Raw genomic sequence first — 21,079 nt, 5'->3', positions numbered from 1 at the left:
ACATATTGCTGTTGAGCGTTGTCCTGAGGAGCAAATTGGAACATATATTGGATTGAATTATTAATACATGATTCTGAATGAGGATATTAATTGCAGTTGGTTTGGAAAAGAGGAGAATAAATGTAACGTTAATTAGTGGATATCTCCTCCTAAGATTCATAAATTTTTGCTACTAGAGGAATGGGACAAATTGAAGTTCAAGGCTGCCTGATGGAAACTGGAAGAATTAATGGGGAATGTGAATGTATTTGATAAATTATTTAAAGGAGACACAGAAATATGCACCCCAGTTTGGCCCATTGGAGTACAGCAGACTCATCCTGCTGCCCTTTAAATCATGCATGTATCCTGTGAGCTGTGTGACAAGTTGCATTGTCCTGCTGGTAGGTGCCATCGTGCTGAGGAAAAACAAACTGCATGCAGGGGTGGACATGGTCCCAAAGGATATGTGCATACTTGTGTAGAGATCCATTGAGCCTTCCACAATGATGAGATCACTCAGGGAATACCCTCTGCCTTGGACCTTTCTGATGATTGTTGCAGAGTTTGCCTAAAGATGTTTCACACAGTAACATGCCAACAGTCATCTGTCCTATGGAGGGAAGATAAATAGATGCTAGACTCAGATCAACTGAAAGAATACTAAGGAAGTGTAATTTGAACATGAATGGAGTATCTTAAAATCCTAGTTTGCTTAATTCTTGAGTACTATTAATCAGTCCAGGAGCCTTCCCGAGTTGAAAAGAAAAGATAAAAAAATTATTCAAAGCACAGAGTCACAATCCATCATTGTTTTAGTTCGTCTGTGTGAGTACATACCAGAAATGCTCGATGATTTATAGTGGCAGAAGTTACAAGACGTAGTGCATTACAATGATACTCAATCACAAAATTCTGAAAGCTCATATTCAAACAATTCTTCCTCTAAAATATTTCTAGTGTAAAGATCGTACTCACTTTTAGATGTCTATGGGCTTATACAGAAATATACTGACCATCGTTCTCACTGTACCTCCCATGAATTGAACAGAAGGGAGGGGAAAATGATACCAGTATACTTTGTATCCTCCACCACAGGCCTGTTCAGGAGATAGTCAGGTGAGCAAGTGCGTTCATGTCTGCTTGCCCCTCAAATAGTGAGCACTCACCAAAAAATGTGGCTGTCAGACAGCATTAAGTAGCACAGGGGAAGTGCAAACTGTCCGTCGTCTTCAGAGGAATGACAATACGTTAAGTTTGCCATAGTTTTCAACACAAGCATGTATATTTCATGGTGGCAAACCTAAAGTGAAATGTAGTTCTCTTAAGGGAAGGTCAGTATCAATTTACAATAGGTCAGTGGCAGATGCCTAGCTACTGTCAGAACTGCAGTTGAGTGATAAGTTTCAGAATAAGATGTTTAGTAACCTCATGTAAAAATTTTCTTCAAAATAATTTTCCACAAATCCACAAGTCTTCAGCGACCATTATTTAACATGCAAAAAAATGGTCACAAAACACATGTTGACTTCAATTTTAACTTCATCTGAAAAAGACATTGCCTAAGGCTGCAACAATCATAACAAATATCATGTCTTGCACTTAGCTGTCCCACATTCTTTGCCTCACCAATTAAAAGAAATGTAAGTTTCATCTCATTGCCGTTGATCACCAATGCAACTGTTTCAGGAAATACATTTGCCACAAAAGACATTAATTAGCCACTGTGAGGTGATACAATACATCTCCATAGAACTATTAGCAGCTGTAGAATAGACTGATTGACAATAGTTCCTCGTGCTGAGCTGCCTTGTTCTGAACCCTCCTCCCCTCCCCTTCCATTGCTCACTGGATCCACCCCCTACCTCATGGCTCGTACGACTGTCATAGACCTAGATGCAAGACCTGGCCTATACATCCTCCCACCACCATCTACTCCAGTCCAGTCACAAATATCTCCTATCCCATGAAAGGGAGGGCTACCTGTGAAACCAGTCATGTGATCTACAAGCTAAGCTGCAATCACTGTGCTGCATTCTATGTGGGCATGAGAACCAACAAGTTGTCTGCCCCCATGAATGGCCAATGATAAACTGTGGCCAAGAAAGAAGTGGACCACCCAGTTGCTGAGCACACTGCCAAACATGACATCCTTCATTTCAATGACTGCTTCACAGCCTGTTTCATGGATCATTCCCACCAACACCAGCTTTTCTGAATTGCACAGGTGGGAACTTTCCCTTCAATATATCCTACGTTCCTATAACCCTCTTGGCCTCAACCTTCATTAGTCATTGTCCTCTCCCATCCAGCCCCTTCTATGTTCCCATTCCAGCACTACACAACCCTCATTCCTCTATCGCACCCAGCCTTTTCACTTCTCTCCTTTTCCACTATCCCCCCCCCCCCCCCCCCCAGCCCCCCTCCTGCCCTCACCGCTGCCCTCCGTCTAACCTGCTGACTACACATAGCTGCCCTACCCTCTTTCCACCTTGTACCTGCGCACTCCCCATCCGTACTTCACTGACTGCCACCCCTACCCTACTATCCCTCCCCCTCCCCGGCCTCCTCCTCAGCCCCACCCAGTCACCACTTCCATCACGCACTGGAGCTGCTGCTCACAATGTGGCCCCAGTTGCCTAAGACTGCATTCGTGTGTGAGTTGAGTGTGCGTGAGTGTGTATGAGTGAGTTTGTCATCTAATTTTGATGAAGGCCTTACTGGCCAAAAGCTATATTTGTGACAATCTTTTTGTTGTGCCTATCTATGACTCAGCATCTCCGCTATATGGTGAGTGGCAACTTTCCTTTTCACCACACTGTTACATTCCATTCTGGATTTTCCATGATTTCATTTTTTTTAGTGTTCATATTTGTGGCATTCACAGTTTCACTAATAAGATTGTCAGTAAAGACAAGTTGGAAATATTCAACTTCGGATTTTGGTTGAACACCATGGGGAATGGTGAAATCTTGTTGTGGGGCAGAAAAAGGAAACTTTTCATAAGAGTGCCACTGCCATCACAATAAACTTTACAGGTATTTGCTACAGGTATAGGCTGTCTCTTCAGCGCTGTCCACTACATCAGCAGATACTGATTCACTACAACTTATATCACTGCACACAGTGGAAGTTTCTTCCCAGTCACTTTCATCTCTAAATTCTCCTTCATCCTAAGGTCTTTGAGAAGCCAGCTAGCAATATCACCACACTGTCTACTGACCATTACTGGACTATAAACATGCAAATACAACAAGCTTTGAGTTGCCAGATCTTCGTACTAATTGCTGCCGTGAGCCTAGCGAATTCCAGCAATGGAGTGGACAGAAAGCACAAGAATGGAAATGTGTCAGACACCGAACGACAGCAGAACCGTACCAGAAAATCATGATGTTGGACGCAGTCCAATAGTGGTTCGTAAAGGGTTTAATAGAAGTAACAAATAGTTGTACATTGTTCATCATTTATGGTACACGTTCAAATAGCTCACAATTTCACTTTCCAGTTCTGTATTTTGAGAGTTGCATATCAGTCCACAGTTACAAAATGGCTCTGAACACTATGGGACTTAAAATCTGAGGTCATCAGTCCCCTAGAACTTAGTACTACTTAAACCTAACCAACCTAAGGACATCACACACATCTATGCCCGAGGCAGGATTCAAACCTGTGACCGCAGCACTCGCGTGGTTCCAGACTGAAGCACCTAGAACCTCTCTGCCACCGTTGCCAGCAGTCCACAGTTACATTATAGTGCTACCTTTCGAAATGCATCCCCTTCTCTGCCCACTTTAAAATTTTGTATAATGGGAATTTTACTTCCTTTATAGCTTTTGTTTAACTCATCATAATGTATAATGCTAAAATCAAATTACTTACTTCACAAGTAGGCAGTTGAACTAGCCAGTACTCACACACAAAAATAGACTAAATTCCTAGTATTCAGAACCGCAGACTTCTTCTTTTAGACAGAAAAGATAAAATACCGGAGATGTCAGAACTGTGAGGGTAGGTTACTCAGACTCCCTGTCAATAAAGATTGATTTAGTCCCAAGATGGAAGGAAGCACAAAGATGATGCAAAAAGCATCTCAAGGAGTAAGAATTATCATACTTCTGTTCAGAGATGACAGAAAGTGGAGAGGAGTTACATGGATGTACAGGAAAAGAAAGATAAATAAAACAAAAAATTAATAAACAATTATAACAAATTAAAAGTAAGCCAATGGAAAAAGTTTAGTAAACTCCCTTAATTTACGCCCCATAACTTAGAACAGATTCATTTATGTTGCATTTGTGGACTGGATTCAAGGTGAAAAACTCTTATCCTTATTACCACAGGTTAATTTCTTTTCCAAACTGAAATTTATCTGGGCCTTCTCCAAATCATAAATCTCCATTTTACCTGTTGACTTTTACCTCAAAGGTATGCCTCCAACCTTTAGTCTACAACAAACAATGATACCTATTATTTTGATAGCTGCAGTCCCTTCCACAGTGAAAGCTCCCTCCCCTGCAGCTCTGGCATCTGTACACACCTACACAAAATTGTACAACATGACACCAGACTCTGGCAGACCATCTTCCCCTGCAACTACTCCTACTGGTCTTGTGCAAAAACTAATCTCAGACAGTCTTCACTCTCCCACCCTATCTCAACTCTTGGGAACGAAGTTCCTTTCCAAACACGTAAGTATCCCCACTCCCCCCAGCCCCAACCCCACCCCCACCCAGCCTTTCAACATCCGGAACCATCCATCCCTTCGATATCTCATGGGAGTACTCCACCACTGATGCAACGTATATTATCAATGGCAATCCCATTCACAAAATTACATGTGTCATATACCAGTCAATGTGTTTAATATGCAGATTTCTTTGTAGAAATTACAGGAACCATGAATCGACACTGGGAAGCTACCTACATAGTACCCAGTTACTGAGCACATACTATAACATTAAATAAGAGACTTTAGTGCCTGTTACACCTCACATCCAATGCCATGTTCCTCCTATATTCTGCAACTTACCCTCTCATCCCATTAACTTTCCAAACTCACTATGTTTGCCGCCTCCCACTCTTTCCTTACTCTGTTGTGTTTGTGCATTTTATTTATTTAACTTTTTCTCTTAAGTTCTTACCTTTTGTTCTACTGATTATATTTTGTTTTATTCCCACCATTTGCTGTCTGTTCTACTACATCCATCCTTATTTCTGTCTCCATTAATCATCTGTGACCTAAAACTGGCACACTACTTACTGATGCAATATTTTTTCTCTCGTTTATCTTGGCCCACTTCCTCCAAAAACAAGATGAGTCACACTGTCCCCCCTCCCTGTTGTTCTGAAAGTTAAAGAGTCAGCATTTTTGTGGATATTGAGCTCTGATGACATACTGTCCAATCCATCTGTGCTTTTTCAGAAATTAATAAATTCCTTATTGGAATTTTTTATTTTTAAACAGTTAAAAACAAAGGATTTCAGATTAATTAGGAGTACAAAGGTAAGGGGGAGAAAGGCATCTTTGCAAGTATAAAACTATGGATGACAAAAAAATTAACGAAAGTGCAGATTGCAAAGGAGCAGCAGACCAGCATACAATAAATTACTGTAAGCAAGTTGGTCTTTTGTCTGCAATGCCACATGACATGTGCAGATTTCATACGTAACTCCTACATTAGTGATTGTTAGGAACATGATGTAGAAACATAAGCAGTTATGTATGGAAATGGAAGGGAGTGTTATGCAACTGTACAACTGAAAGGTCACTGGATGACATGAGAGACAGTTATTTACATTCCTACTGCTTAAGGAAGAAAAGAACAAGGGAATTCTGCTAAGATTAATACAAATTAAATTTTTAATGAAGTTCATTCACAAAAGAATAAAACACTTTTTTTATTTTTCTCCTGAAATTAACAAAATCTGTAATTAGTCATTTCTGCGTGGTCTATATTTTTGTCTTATACAATCATTGAGACCCTCACGGTTGCGAGCAAGCTCAATTGCTAAAAACTGTATCCGGGGTGCAAGGATACTGTTTTGTTCATTGTACTCTCCTGTGTGATCAAGTCGTAAGAGTGTCCCAAAACTGTAGTCTTCCACAATGTTCTTGAACCGCTCACAAAAAGGACGCCATTTCTGTTAGACAGATAAATCAATGTTAGCTGCACAAAAATCATACTGGCTAGTAATAGTAGTAGTAGTAGTAGTAGGAGGAGGAGGAGGAGGAGGAGGAGGAGCAGCAGCAGCAGCAGCAGCAGCATCATCATCATAACTATCAATTTTGTATGACTGTTGGTTTTTGAGCAGCTGCATTTGAATTTCTTAACTGTGATAGTTTTCATACAGGTTTGTGCATATCTTTGTGCACTTCACTATGTAATGGAACCAGTTAGTGCACCTCTTTCCCACCATGTATTGTACAGTATGATACAGACAAATGTACAACATGATCCAAGATTGTCAAAATTGTAACTACAAGTTTAGTGTAATTTGACAACATAACTAAATTAGTCTTCATAACTAAATTAGTGTTCATTTAACATAAAAATTAGTATTCTTCATAAAACAATTATTTTTAATATTTTCAATTTTAAATGAAATTGTAATTACATTTGAAACTTTTGTTATTACTATTTTTGTCATTTATTCTGTAAAAAAAAAAAGTATCACTCATATGTGTAATCCTTTGGAAGTAAACTTGATATTCTGTAAGAGTGCTGTACTGCAAGTGTTTGTATACCTTTGTCCCCCTTAGAGTTGTTCAATGCATGTGTATAGGAGAAGTCATATCTGTTCTGTATTGTACAGGGAGTGATGTTGTATTTTGACAGACTGGTCTGAATACTGAGACTGAACTTTTAACAAGACGACAAAAGAATAAAAATTGTTTGTTGAAGTTACAATGCCTACAAACACTCATTTCAAAGTACATATTTTTAAACTAAAACTTTACCTCCAGCACACACAGAATTTATATCACTGGACACTTAACAGTAAAGACGATGTTGAAATACAATGGATGGAAACAGTAAGTTAACCAAAAAAAATCATCATCATCTTATTAATTTTTTTAAAGTCATTTTAAATTCAACCTGTGTCCAAACTCTGCTGCCAGTAAGGTATTAATTACACAAGCATGTACACAAAGTATCTACTTGCAAAGTTTGTAATAATGGAATCATGTATTGTAGTTTTGAGTGTATGGGTTTGAACTATATTTACAATCATTTTACGAAAAGGAAAAATATGAAATATTTTAATGTATTTATGAGAGTAAATCAAATAGAAATGTGAAGCAGATATACAACTAACAATACTAAGGAACTGGCACATAAATTTTAAAAGTCCCCATTGTCAAACTTCGGCTCACCACCAAACACACAGTCCCAACGAACTTTTTTGCTGTAGGTTACACGTGATAAATGTATGGTCTCCGTTCTCATTCCACCTCTTTAACATAGTAATCTATATTACTAAATGACTCAAACAATTACCCAGTCACTAGGTCCCAGCTGCAGGTTTGCCTATCAAAGGGTTCCAGGGCCAATAAAAATTTGATTTTTGGTATTACACAAAACTGTTTACCAAATCGAAAATTTAAAATGCTATCATAATCTACTAATTCAGAGGTATAATCTTACATTAAATGTTTGACACAATAACTCAAATATTAAAGACAGAAAATGTGTATATGTCTTGAGGCAGCATAAATCACAGTACACAGATTATACACACCATATTCACCAAGTATTTGAGGAGAGCACTTAGTGATTCCCAACAACCTTCACACACAATTTCAAACCTTTGTGAAACCTTTGCTATCTTCCACCAAATAATGAAAGGAAATATTTCACAGATCAACTCATCTGTACAGTAATCAGAGAGTTGAAATTGTTTCGAACATAGAAGTTTGATTTTTTAAATAATTCAATGGGAGGGGTAGGGGGGGGGGGGGGTGTTACTGGCTAGACAATATTTCTGGATCAAAAGTAAAAGTTTTTCAGCTTCAACAAAGACCAGTTTTAGGGCCAGTTTTATAAGGGTCTACTGTTAGCCTAATGTTCACATGGTGTATAACACCAAGGATTGACAACTTGATACAGCCATGCATTAGGCAAAAATATATACGAATATATCAGCAGCAATTTGGAAACCAGAGCTAGTCAATACTCCAGGTTTAGTTTCACAGATAACTAGGGACATAAACTTTCAGATATCAGATTTGCTGCAGCCAGCAAATTCTGCAGTCATAGGTCATAGATGTTCTGAGATTGAGTGGAAATTCTATCGGTCGTAACTCCATTTACATTAAGGAAAGTACAGGAGAAGTTTATGAAAGCTAATATGAATACTTTCTTTCTGATGAAAATAGATATCCCATTCTGCTTCTGAACTGTATGTTGTCAAGCATCATCTGAATTAGTTGTAGGTGCTTAATACTGGAGCACTACAACACTAGAAATTATTATATGATTGCATGCTGTCTGTTCTTTGAACATATCCAAAAGAACAGACACCATGCATTCATATACCGTATTTGCTCGAATCTAAGCCGCACTTTTTTTCCGGTTTTTGTAATCCAAAAAACCGCCTGCGGCTTAGAATCGAGTGCAAAGTAAGCGGAAGTTCTGAAAAATGTTGGTAGGTGCCACCACAACTAACTTCTGCTATCGAATATATGTAGCGCTACATAGGCATGCTTTGCAGGCACAAAAATAAATACTGGCGCCAAAACCTCTGCGACAATAAATAATTTAAAAAAAAAAAAAAAAAAAAAAAAAAAAAAAAAAAAAAAAAAAAAAAAAAAAAAAAAAAAGATGTGGAAGACGAGCTTTTTTCTCCGCCCCGAGTCTCGACCACTGCCTTTTCATACATTATCCAACGAAGTAAATACAAATTCCATATTGTTCATCTTTGAATGTAGCAGCATTTCAATGTACTACGAAAATCCGACTGGCAAGACTGTTTGGGATGTTTGTCAATATGGCCAACTCTACATTCTGAATTTTTTCCTACCTGTGAGGAGAGATGGTTGCTAATAGGAACTTTTATGAATTGTGAATCACATGCAGTATTCTCGTCACCATAAGAATAATACAAATATAAACATTTTTCCATGTATTCTTTCGTGTTTGCTGCTATCTCATTTAAATCCTGTCTGCCAAATAAACTTCGAAACTGGAGTGAGCCAACAGCAAATGCGGAAGAATATATATATCATGTCATGTTTATATTCGTATTATTCTTATGCCTAATAGTCACACAGTCAGCAATGAAGCACGGCAATCGACTAGATTTTTAAATCTAAGATTACTCTAATTTCTGTGCAGAATGTAATGTACTAAAGAGGCATCTGCAAAGATTTTCAAATGGAGAAAAATTTTCGCTAAACTCTCGTTCAAAACATCATCTACCACAGACAGTCTATTATTTGGTTCTTGTTGATCATTATCAAAGAAAGCAGCAGTGTAAGTAACAACAATTTTTTTTTAAATTGTAGGCAGCGGTAGCGTGCACAAAAGCAGGCCATGTCGCGAGCGGCGACAGGCCGTAAACACTCATTATCAGAATGCGACAAACAATGCATGACACAGTGCAGTAATGCATTTTCAGCTTAGCGTGACATGAACACCTATAACAAAGAGAACGGCACTTATCAGATCAAAGAAAAATAAGCAATCTATTCAAACCAGACGAAGCACGTGAAAAAGGAAGGGTACCCTTATAAATAAGGACGGAGCGCCTGACGCATAGCAATAGCTACCTCGTAAAGATTAACTGCTAAGCTTACGACTCGAACCAAACTACTATAGCTGTTTCTTCATCCATTCGACCTAAATTGTGTCTCATGTTACAATGGACCAACTCTGTTTCGATTTGGAGGTGTGGCCTAAAACTTTTCTCTCCCCTTAAATTTCGAGTCTCAAATTTCAGGTGCGGCTTAGATTCGGGAATTTTTTTTTCCCTTGATTTCGAGTCTATTTTTCAGGTGCGGCTTAGATTCGAGTAAATACGGTAATCGATTCATCTTGGTGGGCAATGAACCCACAGCCTTCAGTGAGGATGCACTTCTATATTTAGCGAGCATGGAGGACATGGCCAGGGACTGCAGATAGGTGGTGTTAGGAGGCATGTGAGTCAGCTGGGGCGTGTGCCAAGACAATCCGCACATTTGTGATAAGCGCTGTGTCTGGGTGGCACAATTGTTAACGCAACTGCCTAGTAAGCAAGAGATCCCAGGTTCAAGTCCCAGCCCAGGATGCTTTTTCACTTGTCGCCACTGATTCCACAGAAAGTTCCTTCCATTTCCATTTCTTTCTTCCCCTTCACCTTCAGTTTGCATAATTAGACAATAAACTGCATAAAAGAAGCAGTCAGTCATTATTAATGCTACAGTTACAATGTCCCATGACATAAGATGTTAAAAATCTGACAACATATTACCTCACAAAGCCGATTTAGAAAGTAAGTATCGTTTGCATGTATCTCCCGCAAATCTGACTGCATGATGGTCAATCATCCGCAGTTACATCATTCAACTCGAGAACAAAGTAGCTTAGCTTCTTTTTCCATTTTGTTAAGATCTGAATCCATTATTTGTTAATAATCACATTAAAGAAAATTGATTGGCTCACCAGCTGTGAACTAAGGGCCATTATCAAGTTAGTGAATTCTACAAATGTTCAACCTCATGAAATTTACTGTCAGATAAGTGAAAATTAACATAGAGAAAATGATTAGTGAAAATATGTTGCAGAAGTAAGTTAGAATGTTTAAGGAAGGACAGTAAATTTTCCACGATGACAAGCACAATGGATGGCTGTTGATCACAAAAGAAATAGTGCCCTGCATCAACAAACAACTACTTCCATTAGAGAAGTAAAGATTTCTTATTAATCAATGCATTTCCAAATATTTCATGACTTTTATTACAAGAAACTGTGACTGAACATTTGCAGTACGAAAAACTGTGTGCATGATGGGTACCAAAAACACAGACATTCAAAAATAGAAACACATGGGAGCAGCCTTGGATTTATTGCAGCATTATGTGACAGAACAGAATGATTTTCTGAAATGGACTGTCACAGACGACATGATATGGATTTGTTACAAGACACCTGAAACTAAATGACAGTTACTGGAATGGCAGTAGAGCTTAATGCGAGATACTGAGGGAGTTACGGTGTGTGATTACAAAAGGCATGGTCTTCTGACTGACTGTATTGTGTTCGTGCTCAAAAATGCATGACTGCATACTGCATGTATAATGACAACACAACTAGATTAATTTTGCTGGGGACAATACAGTCATCCTCTTCAAAGTCCAGACATAGCTCCATCTGACTTCCATTTTTTTTCAAATCTCAAGAAATTTATTGCTGGCCAGTACTTTGCACGTGATGATGAGATGAAGGTAAATGTTCAAAACTGATTCATTTCGCAGGTGGCTGAATTCTATCAAGCACGCATGTTGCAAGTAGTGCCATGATACTGCACGCATCTTAATTCACACGATTAGTATGCTGTACAGTAGTTTATGGTTTTTAGATTTTTCTGCAGTAAAGTACAAATGAAAACAAATTGCTAATCTTTTTTTTTAATATCCAAGTGATACTTACCTTCTGGATCAGCTTTGTATTTAAAAGCCTCTTCAGTCCCAATTCATACTAACAGACGTTCATCTCTTGCTCAAAAATTGTTAACCACAAATCTGACCAAGTTTCAAGATGTATCGTCAAAATACAATTACAGAAATGAATGAGACTATAAAAGTATGCTACAATGGTTTGACTACCTAGCAACATGAAAATGGATGAGCCAGCCACAGTGAGAAACCACTAAAGTGTACAGAAATGTATTCACCACAAGTTCTGCACGATGGTGGGTCCTGCATCAAAGGTGACCATGTTTGTTATAGAACTTCCCTATTTGGAGGAGCATTAGAATTACTACATCTCACCTTTGTGGCCAGATGATACAACCCTACAACAAAATCAATGGAACTGACCACAACTTCTTTTAATTTAGTTCAAGACACTCCTAACATTGTGTCTCATCAGGTAGGTGATAATGGGTACATGGATGACAGTCACAGTATCAAAGAAAGACATTTCCACCACACTGGCTGAAGTAAGTCCTTTGTTTAGCACTAATGGCCAGTTCCACGCATCAGCTCATTTTCAAGTGCACCACAAGGCTTATTTCTCGCCAATGGCAAATTTATAATGGCTAGTGACACACACTAAATCTGCAGATGTGTGCAAGCCACAAGGTCACAGACACAAAATTAATTGTGAAACCAACATTTGTTAGAGGGAAAACGTTAACTGTGACTGTGGCCACTATTCAGCCCCTTTGGACATTCATGAAACTACTCAATATGTTTGTTACTGGTGAACATCTGTCTTGAGTATTCTGAAAAGTATGTTGAACTCACAAGTCTCTTGCATTTTACCTGTATCTGACAGTATAAGCTCAACTTAAGTATTGTACCAGAAGAACATTTTTGGCAGTTACTGGCTATGGCATTTCTTTTCCTGCCAGAATCAGGCTGCATCCAAATCTGTTGAGGAAGACAGACAATTTGTGGTTTTAACAACAACAATGAGGTACCTCTTATAGAAAATGTTTATTGTAGGTAACTGGATCCTGAGAGCATCGTACACAAATGAAAACGTACAGGTCATTTGTGTCTACGTAAAAGCTCAATATAGATTTATGGAATTACGAACACATCTCATTAAAAACAATGTTACAAAATTGTGGAAGATCTTTTGTGCTCACATACGTTGACTTTTATGAAGACTAAGTAACTCTGTTAGAATCAACACATTCCATATCATCGATCATGTGAAACCCAACATCATCTGTTCATTCACAGGAGAGTCTGTGATGATGAATCCATGCTTCTTGACTTCTGGAAGACTACAACACAGTTCAAGGTTTTTACATTGGACTATATAAATTACATGAATTATGTGACTGGACTGAAGACTTCTCAACAAACAGAATCCTGTACATCACTCTTAAGGGAGAAGCACTGACAGAAGATAAAGTATCACAAATGACACCGTTGTCTCTAGGGAGGTCACAATGTTGTTAGATTTGCAGATGATCTGAACTTGGTGCAAAAACATAGATGATCCTTGACATAAATAAATGTAACATAATCATGTAAATAGATTGTACTGAATATTCTTTCGTTACAATAAGTCACAACCATAAATTTACAATATGACTGGCTTTACCGGCCATATTACATAGAGCTGGATTAGTAAGTAAGTATGCAAAAGCTGTCATCATTCTGAAAGTTGCTTTAAACACCACAGTGCTTTACTAGGCATGGTCCTATTTGGAGGAGATACGCTGTTACCTTCGTCTGACCTCTGAACTGACTAGCCCAGCCTGTTATGAGGAGAGGACAACGCGCTACAGTTTACAGTGTACTCCAGACTATAGTGCTATTAGATTAAGAAGTTTTATTCCAACAGAGTGACATAGCTGCTAGAATATACCCCAAATCCCAGTAAGGAGACAAGTAACTGCTGGTATATGTCAGACACAGACTGTGTGACCTAAACTGGATTTGCTTTTACAGACTACAAAACTAGGCATGCACTGCAGCAATGGACAAGAAATACAATAATACAATTAATATTTTTCACTAAATCTGTTAATACTAACAAGAATGCTATAAGGTACAACTTCTCAGTATATGAGTAATGTTCCAAGTGTTTATATTGCTAAATAAGTTGTCATTTAAGTTACAGGCATTATCAGCAGTAGCTGAAGATGGATGAATGTAACACTGTGTGCTGGCTACCTGAAATGGCACACCAGTCACTTATCAGTGTAGTGGTAGGTCACATTGCCAGACATAAATATAAGCTTTGCTGGTAAAATGTCACAGAATGTGATTAATGAGACAATTGATTTTTTTGTGTTTTCCGGTGCTCTGATCATTATTACATTATTGAGTACAGATTTTTATTTTACAAACCATGATGACCCCTCCCAAGAGAGAGCCTTACTGATGCCATCTTCAGTTATATGTGGGAGGATTTGCGTGCTCCAGCTAAGTTGAGGGCTATGCCATTGGTAGCATAGATACTGTCAGGAGCACCAAAGCCTTGATGGAGGAGACACACGAATGTTTTCTCACTTAGGTCGGGGGAGGGGGAGGGGGGGGGGGGAGGTTCTATAGGTGTAGGGAAGCCAAACCTCCTGGGGAGATAACCCCAAGGGTAAATCTTGGTCCTTCACATTGGGGGTTGGACTTGGGCTAAAACCCCACTTCATGAAATGGAACACTTTTGGATACTACACATCAGCCTGGGAAGGCTATGGATTATAGGCTGGCAAGCTGGGAAGGAACAACATTAATGAGAGGGAATATGGATATTATGATAGCAACCTGGAATGTAAAGACACTTAAAAGATGTGGCAAACTGCAATAAATTAGAAAAGAAATGGATAAGTATAGAGTGAAAATAGTGACACTACAAGAAATACAATGGAAAGGACAAGAAATGAATACACTGGGGAAACACACACTGATGTAAAGTAGAGGGCAGAGGAGCCATCACAGTATTGACTTTCTTATATACAGGTCAATTATTGCAAATACAATTAGTTTCAAAAAATTAGTGACAGGTTCTGTTCTTTGATATTTCAGGCAATTTTTTTTATGTTGCAATGACATGTGTCTATGCCCCTACAGAGGAAGCAAATGAAGATGAGAAGGATGCATTTTACTCCAAACTGGACTAGGAAACCAGCGAAGTTCGAAAGCATGACGTGAAAACGATCCTTGGTGATCTCAATGCAAAAACTAGGAAAGAACAAGTATACAAAACATAATTGGAAAAGAAAGCCAGCATGAAGTCACTAATGATAATGGGCTAAGCCTGATAGACTTCACCAATTGGAAGGAGATGATGATAAAATGCACATGGCATCCAAGGAAAGGTACTAAGAAGTGTACCTGAGCATCGCCAAACAGAATTGCAAGAAACAAAATAGACAATTTAATTATAGATAAATGACAAGTTAGTACCTGTAGAGTTGCGCACAGATACAAATCATTACTTAGCCCACATCAGATGTAGACAAATATAGCAAGGAACAAAATGAGAAGGGGAAAAGCAGAAACCAATACAGAATTTCTCCAAATTAAATAAATGCAAGAAGAATACAAGAAGAAAGTAGAAGAGATTCTCGAGATATAGGGAAGGAAGAGGATGTGGAAACTAAATGGAAGACACTGAAAGCAAACATCAATTTAGCCACAGATGAAGTACTGGGGGCGGGTAGAATACAAATGAACAGTGAAACAGTTCAACAAGAAGTAATCACCAGTAAATCAAGAGAGAAATGAAGTGAGGCAAAGAATACTGCAAGAGAAAATAACACTAACAGTGGAAAAGTACAGACAGAAGAGGGAAACAGCGAATAAGTTATCTACAATGAAGAAAAGGCAGTACAGAAAGAGGAAGCTACAGCAGTTGGACAAAAATGAGGAACAATAATGACGTACAAAAGTTCTCTGAAAGATCTAGAGAATTGAAGAGAGGATGCCAGTTGAGAGCAATCTTTCATAAGAATACAGACAGAAACTTAGTTGGAGATAAAAATAAAGCTTTGGGAAGACAGCAAGAATATTTTACTGAGTTAGTCGATGGAAATGGGAGACGAAGCTGAGATAGCCCTTGAATGAGGAAGAGGAAGAACAGATTTGCAATTGGAAGTAGAAGTGGAGGAGCAAGAAGTGTAACTACCAGTCTCAGTAAATTTGGGAGAAAGAAGATGGACATGACTATTAATGAAGTAACACAGGAAATATGGATAAAGGAAGAAATGCCTAAGGACTGGAGTGTGGGAATCTGCCTATTACACAAAAAAGATGGTAAGTCAAAACACAGCAATTAACACAGGATTACTCTCTTAGATACAATGTATAAGACGTTTTAGTAAGATTTTAGTCTCTCAGCTAGAACAAAATAGTGGGAGATTATCAGAATGGTTTTGGGAGAAATACATCCACAATAGACCAGATATTTTTACTGAGAAAAGTCCTACAGAAATATTATGAGTACGACAAGCAACTGCATCAGTTAATGTTGATTTTAAACATGCATACAACAGCCTGAAAGAGAAGATGATTCTCAAATGTATGAAACATTTTACAAGCCCACTAAAATTAGTGAGATGGAAATGACACTAAAAGCAACCGTTTGCAGTGTCAGAACACAACAAGAATTGTCAGGAGAGCTCTTTGTAAGGTGGGAGCTGGAGGGAGTTGCGTCAGGGAAATACGATCTATGCATTACTCTTTAATTTTGTTCTAGAGAAGGTAATTTGACAAATGCCAACAAACCCATGAGGAACAATATTTAAGTGGAAGGTCCAGGGGACCTATTCTGTATTTCTTGGCCAGTCTGCTGATCAGTTCAGTAGGTAAGCACACCTAGCAGCCTGGTTATCAAAGGAGAGCCCCCATGTTATTCTGTAAGCATTTTGAAAGTGATGCCACATGGTTCTAGCAAAACGAGGTGCTGTTGTTGATTCTCCTTGGACCAGCCAATCAAAAGCAAGTGTCCTCTGATCTGCACATGCACGCTACAGTGCCACGAAACTGAAGTGCCTAGCAACTGACACAGACACGCTATTCTTTGCAGTACAGAACAACAAGAAGAAAATGAGGTTAGTAGATTCACATCCTGATGCATGCAAAATAATGATGGGGCATTTGACTATGTTCTGAAAATTGTTGTAAATGCCATATTATGACATTTCAAACAATGGAAACTTCAAGTAGGAATATCATCAATGTAGGAAAAGACAGATTGCTACTTACTGTAAAGAAGATACGTCAAGTTGCAGACAGGCACAATTAAATGACACATGTAACTTTCAGCCACAGCCTTCATCAGAAAAACACACACACACACACACACACACACACACACACACTATTCACACGACTGCCAACTCCAGTATCTCAGGTCTAGAGTCAGCGGTCATTTGTGCTTGAGGTGTGCTTGCTTGTATGTGTGTGAATGGTGTCTCTCTCCCTTTTACTGATGAAGGCTCTGGCCGAGAGATATATGTAAGCATCTTAATTGTGCCTGTCTTCTTTATAGCAAGCAGCAATCTGTCTTTTGCTACATTGTTGATATTATATCATATTATTCTCATTCACATTGACATTTTGTTTTGAATTTTACATTTCAGAAAATTAATTAGGAATTGTGTGTAGCACCACATTGTACATACATATCTGTAAAACACCCAAAAACTTGTTTCAGATTGTGTCAAAGAATAATCAGACACATAGAACGTGGTTGTAACTCTCTCCATAGACCCAAACGATGAAGTAGCCAATTTCCCTATATAAACAAACACAAACATACACACAACATTCCACGTGGGAAAAATATATCTAAAAACAAAGATGATGTGACTTACCAAACGAAAGTGCTGGACTTTACAAATGACTGCTTGTGTCTGTGTATGTGCGGATGGATATGTGTGTGTGTGCGCGCGAGTGTATACCTGTCCTTTTTTTCCCCCTAAGGTAAGTCTTTCCGCTCCTGGAATTGGAATGACTCCTTACCCTCTCCCTTAAAACCCACATCCTTTGGTCTTTCTCTCTCCTTCCCTCTTTCCTGTTGAAGCAACCGCTAGACACACACACACCTTTTCGAGAGAGTATGGCAAATGCAGCTACTGAATTTTGTTTAAGTGTATGACATGCAGCTGATCAATCAAAATGTTTCACTTATGGTGGTACAGTCTAAAAATATTATGGCAGGGATCTTTCATCTCTGTCTACTCTTGTTAAGGATTTGACCACAGATAAATACTTGGACAAGCAAGAGTGTAAAGAAGACTGCCGCTAGTTTCATTCACAGAAATTCAAGTTGTGCTCTTAGATTCCTGTAAAACCACACACTCGTAAACCATTACATATTCTGAAAAAATGATGAATTATTTGAACAAGAAAAAAATATAAATGCCACTGCCAGTTGTTTCATGCACAGCAGTTTTATCTGCAGCAATTTCATCTTTCATTTTTTAAATGTACGGAAGTAACAAAATTGAAACTGAGAAAGCACACTCTTACACTTAAATAACAATAAATATTGTAGAAAAATACTTAACTTCAAGAATAACAAAGTCTCAGAATGTGTTACAAACATGAAGAGGAAAAAAAAAAAAAATTTTTGCACCCAGCGGGATGCAAACCAACGACCTTTTCCATGAGGGTCTCTTGCCTTATTCACTTCGGCGTGAAAATCACTTCTCATCATGCACTCTGTTTCTCCAGTGTTTAAATAGAGGGATGCAGGCTGATTTCGTTTAAGAACAATGCGAGCGCAAGCCATTAATGCATGAAATTTTGGATAGTTTCCACTATCAGGCTTCAAAAAATTCTGTTCCATTGTTACTTAAAAGTTGTAAATGCACTTCAACAAATAATAACTAAACCACTTGCAGGAAAAAGTATGCAAAGTCACTAGTAATTTCAGCGAATACTCCTGTAATATACATAAACAGAGCTGATGTTTTAAAATTTAATGATTTTTAAACTCTTAAATACATGAAAATAACAGGTATTTTGGTTTGATTTGTTTTGCTTTAGGGCACGAAAAACAACCGGGATCACAGGTGTCCAAACAGGTACTTTGTGAGAATATTGACTTTTTGTGTTATAATCATTCACAATAACAATACAAGCCATATATCTAACACAGGAACAAAGTCTACTTTGAATTCACTTTCCACTGAGATGCTTCCTCGTGATTCTTCAGTAAAACAAAACAATCATTAAATCTGAAACTAAAACCACTAAATATTTCTAAAATAACAAGTTCTAGTTGCAAATGAATCACACCAAACCAAATGAGTGACAATACCGAAAACTAACCACCTCTTGGTACAGTTGTAAAAAAATTGGTGGACAGATCGATCAGTAACAGGTCTCCGAATCTTATAGAATAGGGCCCCGGGTGGTGGCATACACTGTGTAGCATTAATTGAAAGGAATGTCAGAGCTTTGAAAGATAATTATGCAGCATTGGAAGCAGCAATGCAGAAATTTGGACTGGAAGTGCATATAAGCAACACAATATATATGATAATTAGAGAACATGGTAGGGATAGAGGAGGGACTTCAATCAACAAAAATGGGAAAGAATATTGAAGAGTGGAAGAGTTTAGATGTCTAGGTTTGATCCCCCAGAAGAAGATAATAGGGCAGCCGTAGAAATTCAGGAAATAACAAGTGTAAACTGTTGCTATTATTCCTTGTAGAATATATTTAAGTCCACGAACGTTAGTAAGAATATAAAAATCAAAATATGTTTAACTATATTAAGACATACAGAAATTTATGGATTGGAAGACCAGGTAATGACTACAAAGGAAGAAGGCTGGTTATTGAGATAGGGGATTTTCAGAATAATATTGAGGCAGTGAAAGAGGAAGAAAATTAGAAAACAAGGAAAAATGCAGAACTAGGAACACTTTTTAGACAGGTGAATATTGTAATGAAAAGCAAGTGAGGTAAAACAACATTGGCTGATCATCTACAGAGAATGTCAGAAACTCTGAGTATTAAGAAAATGCTTATAGCAATGCCTGAATGGAAAAGAGAAGATTCAGAAAAAAATAGCTTGAAGACATGGAAGAGGACCTCAAAGCAATGGGAGTCAGGAATTGAGAAGGAAAGCAATGGCAGACAAGAATGGAGGCAGGTAATGAAAGAGGTCAAGGTTCTACAAGGACTGTAGCACTGACCAGTAAATAAACCATGATGACTCAAGTTATATTTTTACACTTTTAGGAAGTCATAAATACATAAGGAAACCTCTGTTATTTATCTGAAATACCACACCATATCACATGTAGCTAATTTCACATTCACCTTGCCACCTAGCAGACTGAAGAACCACAACTGATGGAGGAAAGGTAACACAGATATAAGCTATTGGAGACATGAGGTCATTGGATAGCAACAGAACTTCACAAAAAGAACTGATACAGAAGCATAGTAGGAAAGTGTCTTACATGTCATCACAGCCCCCATGCATGCTACTTTACGGGGTTACAAAAGAAAGATCATGAGGTGGATGAAAGTTTATAATACAGCCTGGTGCATCTTCCAAGACTTATTTTAAGGTTAACTGATGACTAATTTAGTCGTAGGAAAGGCAGGTGGTAAAGAGATTCATCACAGGAATTCTAATAAAGTGCAATTCACATATAAAGGAGACCTCTTATGGCACACATGTTAAACGAGTTCTCGAAAATTCTTTGACACTCTAAAGTTTTATAGAGTGAAAAATAATGTGAAAACTGTAATATTTTAGCAACAAATTTGAAATCACAGTTTTACAAAATGTTGCAAAATTTGGCATTTTTCCCATTCCTGTAAATCTGAGACTATCAGTTTACTAATATTGGTAAATGATAGTTATTAAATGCTGAAATTGGATTTTAACTATCTTCTTAACTTTGAGAATTGCATGTAATCTTAAAATAACAGTTGATATATTACACAAAGAACTAGATATCTAGATGTGACATTATCACACTAGATTCCAATAACAGCTTTACTCACTAACATTAACCTTCCTAACAATTTCACAAAACCTATCTTAAAAAAAGGGGGCAGCATGTCTTCGGGAGATCTTCAATTCAGTGTGTTACTTAAAGAGACATTTTAATAACATGCAACCACAAATATGAAAAACACACAAGAAGTGGCACTCTTGTCAACACACAAATCAAGACAGCGTCTGATGCATTGAGACTCAACCTAGTCCCTGGACTATGCCAGAGGTCAAACTGTTTCCATAAACTTCATTCATGAAATAGCAACAATAATATTCAACAGATATTAAAACAAATATCATCAGTGCTCTGTTTAGCTGCCGGAAACACATTTGCATGATATCACGTGTCCTGTGCTATGATGGCTGAGGAAAGCAAATGGAGTGGGTGGAATGCTGACTTGCATGTTAGGAAAGCTAAAATCTCATATTTGGTGACTTTCATATTTATACGTGTGGACAACAAAAATACACAG

General features: G+C 38.0%; 1 protein-coding gene across 1 annotated transcript in view; it reads right to left on the bottom strand.

Moving 5' to 3' along the window:
* Nucleotides 1–5,848: 5,848 nt before the first annotated feature.
* The window catches only part of LOC126088780 (protein PBDC1), a 73,682-nt gene continuing 58,451 nt past the window's right edge, over nucleotides 5,849–21,079 (bottom strand). Inside the window, exon 5 of the mRNA XM_049906862.1 lies at nucleotides 5,849–6,120. Within this exon, the coding sequence (XP_049762819.1) occupies nucleotides 5,911–6,120 (210 nt within the window). The 3' untranslated portion in view covers nucleotides 5,849–5,910. The remainder of the gene's footprint in view (nucleotides 6,121–21,079) is intronic.

The sequence above is a fragment of the Schistocerca cancellata genome, chromosome 1, assembly GCF_023864275.1.
Source record: "Schistocerca cancellata isolate TAMUIC-IGC-003103 chromosome 1, iqSchCanc2.1, whole genome shotgun sequence".
NCBI classification, from domain to species: domain Eukaryota; kingdom Metazoa; phylum Arthropoda; class Insecta; order Orthoptera; family Acrididae; genus Schistocerca; species Schistocerca cancellata.
Note: the sequence above shows the minus strand (reverse complement) of the source record. Positions and strands in the feature narration are given on the sequence as shown.